Source organism: Wasmannia auropunctata, unplaced genomic scaffold, assembly GCF_000956235.1.
Source record: "Wasmannia auropunctata unplaced genomic scaffold, wasmannia.A_1.0 LD336074.1, whole genome shotgun sequence".
In the NCBI taxonomy this organism is placed as follows: Eukaryota; Metazoa; Arthropoda; class Insecta; order Hymenoptera; family Formicidae; genus Wasmannia; species Wasmannia auropunctata.
The window spans coordinates 4,853,390-4,862,566 of NW_012026816.1; the positions used below are offsets into that span (position 1 = coordinate 4,853,390).

Sequence of the window (9,177 nt, forward strand, 5' to 3'; positions counted from 1 at the left end):
CACAGTGATGTGCTTTGTGGAAACAGGGAAACTGTAAAAAAAACTATAACCTATCTTATTCATCAGGACATCAGGAGACCCGGTAGCGGCTGCTATCAAGTTTAAATTCAACTTGGAACTTTATCGGTGGTCGTATGATATATCGTCGTACATATATTAATTAGCAATCAATTCTAAATAATGGATCAATTAATGTACAACTTCTTTGAAGATAGTGATAGTGATGACAGTGATATAGTAACACAATTATTTTTTTCTGACTCGAGCGATGATGAAGAAGAGTTAATCTTAAGTATAAATGCGATTCAAGAAAAAGATAGATCAGATTTAAACCAAATTCCCAAAGTTCAAAACTATGTGGGAAATGTAGTAAACAATTTAAATGCTGAAGACTTTAAAAAACACTTCCGGTATGTAATCTGAAAAAATAATTTGTAATGAATTTGTAACCAATATTACATTAAACAATAATATTGGTTGTAAATTTATTGCAAATTATTTTTTTATTAACATATTTGTAATAATATTTTTGTAAATAAGAGACTAAAGTTAAGAAAAATTGTGTTGACAGATTATATCCAGCATCATTTGAAAGAATTCTATTATTAATTGGTCCAATACTGAAAGAAAAGAATAGCGAGTTTGGAAACAAACCAACTCCAGCAAAAAATCAACTACTAATGTCATTATGGTTTATGGCTACAACTGAAAGTTTTCGGTATAATTTTATTATTTGTCAAAATATTTTATCTACATTGATCATTTCAATAAATATAAAGGTTAATTTTTGTTTGTAGATCAGTAAGTGACAGGTTTGGAGTCGGAAAAGCTTGCTTTCGAGCATTAAGGAGAGTCATATCTGCTCTTTCCCAAATTGCACATCAATTCATTCAATGGCCTACTGGACAAAAAGCTATTGAAGTAATGGATGATTTTTACAAAGTAAGTGGATTACGGGGTGTTATTGGAGCTATCGACGGTACATTAATCGAAATAAATAAACCTATTGATAACGGTGATGATTATATATGTCGTAAAGGGTATCCTGCTATTAACCTTCAGGTAAATACAAAATTTTATATATATATATATATATTGCATTTATTAAAATTTACCCATATACAAAACTTTTTTATTTTACACAATCTACATAATTTTAAAATTATAATTCTTATTTTTTAGGCAGTTTGCACGCAAAAATTATTATTTACAAGTGTACTAGTTGGTCATGCGGGGAGTGTACACGATGCACGAGTGCTGCGTAATTCGCAAATAAGTGATTATATGGAGCAACCAAATATTTACTTCCCTAATGAAAGTTATCTTGTAGGAGATGCTGCGTATCCTATTCATTTAAATTTGATGGTACCCTTTAAAAATAATGGCTATCTTACTCAAAACCAAAATAATTTTAATTGGTGTCTACATGCAGCTCGTACAGCAATTGAAAGAGCATTTGGTGTATTAAAAACAAGATGGAGAAGACTCCTTGATAGATTATCACTTGTAGATTTAGAAAAAATTCCTGAATATATACTAGCTACATTTGTTCTGCACAATATTTGTATTTTAAATAATGATTTAATGGATATTGACGAAAATATAGTTGAAAATCAATATCATAATGCATTTGAATGCATGCAAAATGCAAATGTTGATGCTGCTAAAGACTAAACGTATCACATTAATGAATGGTTTTACAAATGCGATACTATTTATAAGCTATTTATAAGCTCATTAACATTTCTGCATAAATAATTATAATTATTTTTGTATTTTCTTACATAAAATCTAGAAAAATAAATAAAAAATTTTATATCATATTTACTCTTTCTCTCTGTTTATTAAATAAAAAATAATACTTTTCGAAAAATTGTGTATATTTTTGTAATAAAGATTTGTGAAAATTAGTTCATATTTTTCTACAAAACGTGTTCTAATTATTTTCAAAATAAAAAATGTTAAAATTATTTTTTAAGTTTAATATTTATGAGTTTTTTACTGTAATTATATATAAATATAATAAACACTTATAAATAATAAATACAGGTATATAACAGGTGAAATCAATTTGACAATTTAAGAAAGAATAAGAATTTATTGCAGCCTTTTATTACAAAAATAAAATAACATTCATTTCTTATTCTAATAATTTTAGTAAAAGATATATACTTTAAGTAATAGGATTGTCTTTCTTAATTTAATATCACATTTGAATATGACTTTGTTATATCTTATTACTTAAGCTATAGCTTTGGTAAATTTAATAAATTCATACTTTTACATTGAAAGTATAATTTTTTTGTAAAAAATAAAATAAAATCAGATGTTTACTTATAGATAAAATAACACATCACAGTTCTTAAATTAAACTTTCACAGTTTCAACAAAATTTAGTTTACATTGTTGCATACAATAAAAAGTTCTTGTTTCTAAATAATAAAAATTACAAATAATAAGTACCTTACTTGAAAAGAAATTAACTTCAATTGCTGTCTATCAGCAGCTCATTTAACAATTATAACGCATTTGAATGCATGCAAAATGCAAATACCCTAGTAGCACAATATTGACGCAATGTTAAACCAGTGTATTTCCAATGTAGATAATTATGGAATTTGGTTTAAATCAGATCTATTTTTTTCTTGAATTGAAATTATACTTAAGATTAACTCTTCTTCATCATCGCTCGAATCGGAAAAAAATTAATATTAATATCACTGCCATCACTATCATTATCTTCAAAGAAGTTGTACATTAATTGATTCATTATTCAGAATTAATTGTGCTACTAAGGTATTATTTGCTCAAATTAAACGTAATACAATAATGAACATTTTGCAAATACAATCTTAGTTTTAAGCTTCACAACTACTTACTCAATTAATTAAAAATTTAGTTTGATTGGTATAAAAAGAAACAATGTAATACAAATTCATAAATATAATAAAGAAATTCATGAATATTTAAAATATAATTTTAAAATATATTGTTTGTAGATCATGCGAAGAGTGTACACGAGTGCTGCGTAATTCACAAATAAATTATTATATGGAGCAACCAAATGTTTACTTCCCTAAGAAAGTTATATTATGGAAGTTATCTTGTAGGGAATACTGCGTATCCTATTCATTTAAATGTGATGTACCGTTTTAAAATAATAGCTATCTTACTGGAAAACAAAATAATTGTAATTGATGTCTACAAGCAGCTCGTATAGTAATTAAAAAAGCATGGTGTATTAAAAACAAAATAAAGAAAACTGCTTCATAGATTTAGAAAAAATTCCTGAATATGTAGTTACTACGTTTGTTCTGCACAATATTTGTATTTTAAATAATGATTTAATAAATGATAGACAAAAATATTGTTGAAAATCAATATCATAATGATTTTAAATGCATGCAAAATGCAAATATTTGTTGCAAAAACTGATGTTACTGTTTGTTTGTCAAATGTGCTTTTGTTATTGCGTCCAATAGTTGTTGCTGCATACTGAGCTTTTCCTTGTGCATTTTAAGCTTTTCTTCTCTAAATTCATCAAGCATTTGAAGTTTTTTCTCTTCTCGTATTTTTTTTTCTTCGTAATGGATTTTGGTCTCATTTATTAGTTCTTCTAAAAGAACTTCTCTTTTTCTTTTAGGTACTCTAGTGGTCGTCGGTGAAGATGTTGATGTACTGGATGATGAACATTGGACTAGCTTTGAACCAGCTTCTGAAGCCAAATATTTCGGAGCAACCCACGCTCGACTACCAAAAATGTCATTCATATCCTATTAAAAAAAAACTAATTTATATTATTTTCAATTTAGCCTTAAAATAAATTTTTTTATTCTTTTAAAATACCTCATAAAATGACCATTTTTTTCTGTTGTTGCCAGATTTATTATTGTGATCTTTAATATTTTTATAAGTACGTTTTAAACAAGCAATCTTATTGCTACATTGCAATGCAGTTTTTTGTATCTTAGGATTAATTCTGTTTATTTCTTTGGCAATAATTTCCCAAAATTGTCCTTGTCTTAATCGTCCTGTTTTTAAATTATTTTCCTTTTCTTTGTATATTGTTAAAAGAAGACGAGTGTCATTCGGTGACCATAACGAAATATTTCTTTCTATGGAAATATTTTAAATAATTATGAACATAAAAAGAGTAATAATAACATAAAATTTTTCTAAATGTAAGTCCTATCATACCTTCACATAATGATGATTGTTCATCTGGTTCTTCATTTTCATTTGATTCACAGATAGTGTGTATTGCATTCATTGTTTCATTTGTGCCACAGATAGTTTGTGTCAAACTATTTATTTTATTTGCTGCTTGCAAGTTTAATTTATTCAATTCTTGACTTGTTATTTCTTGTAAATAGGTTTGATCTAAACAAATTAAATCAAATAAAAATTTTTAACTTGAAGAAATTGAGGCTTGTATAATGAATAATTATAGATAGCTCAATAATGCCTTTGCGAGCCAATACGGATGTTGATGTGTAATGATTTCTACTGTTACAATATCAAGCTACATACAAACTGTGCTGTTGATCTTAAATCACAGCTCTGACATGAGATCAGAATCCACTGTAACTAAATTGTCCAACCATTTAATATTTTCGATGCTAATAAATTCTCTAATAGATTCTTATAGATGCTTATTAGCATCAAAAATATTAAACTATTGGACAATTTAATTTGTTACAATGGATTCTGGTCTCATGTAAGAGCTGTGTTTCAAGACAGACAGTTTATACGGCGCAAAATTTTTATGAGGCTTAATATTGTAACAGTAAAAATGATTACACACTAACATTCGTGTCGGCTCGCAAAGGCATTATTGAGCTATTTATAAAAATTTTTATATCTAATAAAATTATGTAAAATAACTAACCTCTAAATGCTCTGTCAGCTGATTGTCGATCGGTTGTAATTGTTAACGTTAGATCTTTGTTTACGTAAACTTCAAAACTTACTAAATCCATAGCCTAAAAGAACAATATAATTATTAAAAAATAAGAAATTTATATCAAATTTATACTAAAAAAACCGAACTGAAACTTTTTACTTGAAAAAGGTATAACTGTTGACTGCTCGTAAATGCAAGAAAATTACTACTTCTTATTAAGTTACTAGCGCTTCTATCCCGGACTTGAAGCAGTTTATGCGCGCATTTTATTAAAGCCAAATCCACAATGTAGCATATTCAATTAGTTACCATAGGCCACTGCGCGCATATGCCAGATAACGAAACGTCGCTTTGGTCACATATGCACGCATATGCGCTTTACGGAACGCAGCCACTCTCGAGGGCCCCGCGCCGGGGGTGTGCTAGCGTGCCCCCGTGACGAGCTTGTACCCCCGCGTATGATAAGCTTTCCACAAACGCTCGTGCGAGCGTACCCACGCGAGAGCACCGCCGCTGACAAGCTTATACGCGGTGCTCTCCGATAAGCTAATAGTAGGTATAATAGAAGGATTCTGGACCAAATGTAGGTCAAGATTAAGGGGTGGAGGGAATGTAGGTCAAGGAGGGAATGTAGATCAAAAGGGTTAATCAAAGGGATTAATTAATTAAATTAATTGATAATTAATTAATTGATCATCTATCGATTAATTGATAATTAATCAACCAATTAAATACCATTTAATCTATCGATTAATCGATAATTAATTAAACAATTAAATGATAGATTATCAATTAATTGATAATTAATCAATTAATTAAAATACCATTTAATTAATCAATTAAATGGTATTTAATCAATCAATTTAATAATCAAGTTGTAATTAATTATTAACGATATTCTTTCGTGGAGGGGCCCGCAGGGGTCCGCCGCCACCACATGGTCCGCCGCCGCCGCTATTTTCGAACGCAGCGCCACCACGTTGGCAGTGCAGCCATTTTAGTCAAAGGTTCACATTCTTTCTCGGCCGCATGTTCCCTCTCTCCTTCCAACGCGTTGGAAGATTCGCGTTCTCTCTCCCTTCCACCTGTTGGAATTTTTTTTCTTCATCATGCAATAGAACGCCCTTTTTTATTTTAGTTTTAAGGAAATAGGAACAAAAAGAATAATATTTTAACACATGATGTATGTTTAATACACATTTTATTTATCTATCGCATCATACGCAATATTATTATTATTATTAAAAGGATATTCAGCTTTCTGCATCCAGGTTGACACCATATACCCGGGCTCCGACGGTCTAACCCTCGCCTGCGAGTTCTCCTGCGAGCTCACCTCCACTCGCGGAGGCGTCCTCATCCTCGCATCGTTATCGTCCTCATCCTCATCATCGTCGTCATCGTCGTCCTCATTATTTAGAAGATCATTCTGAAAGAAAAAAAAACATCGTCTCTCTCCGAATGATTTCCTAGGCTTTTGTACTTACCAGGATTTTTCGACGCTCCTCAGCCTCTACCTTCCGGCGTAGGTCCACCATCCACGCGTCGTTCCTCTCCTCATAATCCAGCATCAAACACTCCCAAATTCGTGTTGAAAATACACAATTTGATTTCATCGTCAAATGTATCTCACAATTTAAATTATCATCGAATCTATTGTGATCTCTTAGTAATTTGTTTTCACCAATTTCACGATTTCGTATAAGTGTAGCCAGCGGCAGCATACATTCATGCTCCTCAAGTTGATACATGATGGACTGACACTAAAACTCAACAGCCCGAGATTTTCGTACCTGAAATAGATAAAAATCTCATGCGCTAGCAATGAGACACATTCTACTGAAAAAAAGAGATTATGAGGAATAGATAACATTCCATTTCGTTCACGTGGATTGGTTCTCGTTTTTACGTTTTACGTTTTACGTTCACGTTTACATTTCTCGTTTTTCGCGTTTACGTTATTATCATATAAGTAATGTTTAATTATTATTATTATTAGTATTGATCTTAACTATAGGGAAGGGAAAAAATAAAGTTTTTTTTTTTAAATCAAACAATTTATAATATAAATTTATTTTTCTTCATATTATAATGTTCAGCCATCTTTCATATTTAAAAATATTGGTCATAAATTGGTTTAAAGTGTTATTCAGGAAGCACGAATCGTTCTTGTCAAACATGCGAGCGATGTTCACTTTTTAAAATAGGATTCAGGACAAACGCGATAGATTTTATACGTCTCCTAAATCTTTCGTTGTCTCGCGCAATTTCTTCTCAAGGACCTTTTCGGGCTGCTCAATAGGCGTAACTCGATGTTATCATAACATGTATGACTGGAGTCGAGTTGAAGCTCACCTAAAAAATAGAATTTCAAATCTTGATATTTTCTGCTAATATATGCATGTATTATAAAAATAAGAATTATATACACTTAAGCTATCACACATATCTTATTCTTCATTTCCATCAGATTCATCCTCGTCTTCAGTATCTTGGAGAAGCCTTTGTCGTGCATCGTTATTTTGTCGTGCTTCCACCGCAGCATTTAGCAAAGGGCAAATAGGACACATGTTGCGTAGCATTATTTGGTACAATGGACGTCTGTATCCCCTGCATGACCAACCATCGAGAAATATAAATCGTTCAGTATTATGTCTTCGCCTGACCTCAAGATACGGAAATTGATCGGTCATTTCAACAACGCATGAATGGTAATATCTTCCCGTATTTACATCATGTTCCCGTATATCATCGTAATAAAACTCAAGCATACACATTATGTCAGTGATATGCAGAGCATTCACTTGACTTGCGTTCAATTCTTGATGCATTTCTTCGAATATTTCATTCCCTATATCACTATCATCCAAACTATCTTGAATTTCTTCATTATTTACCATCATTTCTTCATCATTTTCATTATTTTTCATCAGTTCTTCATCATTTTTAACAACTATTATTTCTTCGATATCCATTTCGTTCTCACTTTCAACAACTATTATTTCTTCGATATCCATTTCGTTCTCATACAATACCATGTTTTCTATTCACCGGAACTTTTAGTAACGTTACTGACAGAATATACTCACAGTCTCTTCGTTTTATATGCTACTAAGGGTTGATAGCATTTGAAATACGTCTCATTTTAGAAAACATGTACTTTATCAATTGTCGTAAAGATAAATACATTCCTTTGAAAAAGAGATTATTGGGCATATAGATATAGATGGCATTCCATGTCTGTAGGTAGTCGTTCACGTTGACAGTTCTCGTTTTTCGTTTTCACGATTATGTTATTATTATTATTATTATACAAGTAATGTTTAATTATTATTATTATTGTTATTATTACTATTGATCTTAACTATAGGAAAAGGAAAAAATAAAAAAGTATTTTTTTTAAAGTTCCATGTTTCTCTATATCACGTCACACTCTTCCACAGAACACTTGCATGTGACTTGGCAGCATCGTGTGCATAATCGTTCCGTATTTCAAATAAAGTATCCCTCTACCTCACTTCCCTGATACATACACTCTTCTCGAAGGACGATGCAAACGTTGCAGAAAATATCATCATCGTTCGTTGTCATCAGACGTTCGTCAAATTCGTGCTGCCATAGCAGCCAACGTTCCTCAAATTAGCGCCGCCATAGCAGCCTGTGCTCTTCGAGCAGCCGTTGTGCAGCGGCTGGATACGTCCACTCGCGGTAGATATACGGGCCTATTATCAACAACTCGACGTACTTCTCGCTACCCGCGGGAATCGTGATGTACAGATTGGTACGACTCGAGCTTTCTAACGACTTGCTCAGCCCAGTAGTACTCGTTCTCCAGAACAGTGATAACTATAACGTATTTCCGTTTTTCATTCCAATATCCGTACTCGTCGTACCACTTTTCATAGTCGTCGTACGCTTTCTCGCAAAACCACGTGTACACTTTTCGTTTCATGTGATGAGGCCACGTACACACGGAATCTTGGTTGACGACTCCTTGTCTCACGACGCGTTTACTAGTTCCGCGTATACCTAGTTCCCTAGGTCACGTAGAAACTGCACCGGCGATACTCGTTGCACATCCGTCTTTCTATGCGGATGACCGAGAACACGACATCTTCCACCTCGTCACTTATAACTTCTGTCTCAATCATGTCTCGTTCGCAATAATGTTTTTCTTAACACACTGTGCTCTACGTGTACATTGAGCACACGTTACTGACAGAATGTACTCGCAGTCTCTTCGCTTTATATGCTACTAAGGGTTGATAGCATTT

General features: G+C 31.9%; 2 protein-coding genes across 3 annotated transcripts; one reads left to right on the plus strand and one right to left on the minus strand.

Moving 5' to 3' along the window:
• Nucleotides 1-7: 7 nt before the first annotated feature.
• LOC105449805 (putative nuclease HARBI1) lies at nt 8-1,674 on the plus strand. The gene is made up of 4 exons (XM_011689184.1): nt 8-410; nt 572-718; nt 798-1,062; nt 1,183-1,674. Exons 1-4 carry the CDS (start codon nt 181-183, stop codon nt 1,672-1,674), a joined length of 1,134 nt encoding a protein of 377 aa, XP_011687486.1. The 5' UTR covers nt 8-180.
• A 1,577-nt stretch (nt 1,675-3,251) lies between these two features.
• LOC105449725 lies at nt 3,252-5,149 on the minus strand. 2 transcript variants are annotated; one of them, XM_011689106.1, is made up of 5 exons: nt 5,063-5,149; nt 4,889-4,982; nt 4,198-4,380; nt 3,847-4,115; nt 3,252-3,773 (listed from the first exon to the last, which is right to left on the minus strand). In XM_011689106.1, the coding sequence occupies exons 2-5, from the start codon at nt 4,977-4,979 to the stop codon at nt 3,438-3,440; spliced, it is 879 nt and encodes a 292-aa protein (XP_011687408.1). In that variant the 5' UTR covers nt 4,980-4,982; nt 5,063-5,149; the 3' UTR covers nt 3,252-3,437. The 2 variants fall into 2 exon arrangements, with proteins under 2 accessions (XP_011687408.1, XP_011687409.1); XM_011689107.1 differs by having other exon boundaries at nt 5,050-5,117.
• Nucleotides 5,150-9,177: the final 4,028 nt, after the last annotated feature.

Excerpts from the sequence above, each read along its gene's own strand:
- LOC105449725 (XM_011689106.1), bottom strand. The coding sequence starts at position 4,979 with ATGGATTTAGTAAGTTTTGAAGTTTACGTAAACAAAGATCTAACGTTA. Across the intron at positions 4,116-4,197 it reads ACAATCATCATTATGTGAAG|AAAGAAATATTTCGTTATGG; the intron begins GTATGATAGGAC and ends ATATTTCCATAG. Across the intron at positions 3,774-3,846 it reads AAAAATGGTCATTTTATGAG|GATATGAATGACATTTTTGG; the intron begins GTATTTTAAAAG and ends TTTTTTTAATAG.
- LOC105449805 (XM_011689184.1), top strand. The coding sequence starts at position 181 with ATGGATCAATTAATGTACAACTTCTTTGAAGATAGTGATAGTGATGAC. Across the intron at positions 411-571 it reads GACTTTAAAAAACACTTCCG|ATTATATCCAGCATCATTTG; the intron begins GTATGTAATCTG and ends TTGTGTTGACAG. Across the intron at positions 719-797 it reads GCTACAACTGAAAGTTTTCG|ATCAGTAAGTGACAGGTTTG; the intron begins GTATAATTTTAT and ends TTTTGTTTGTAG.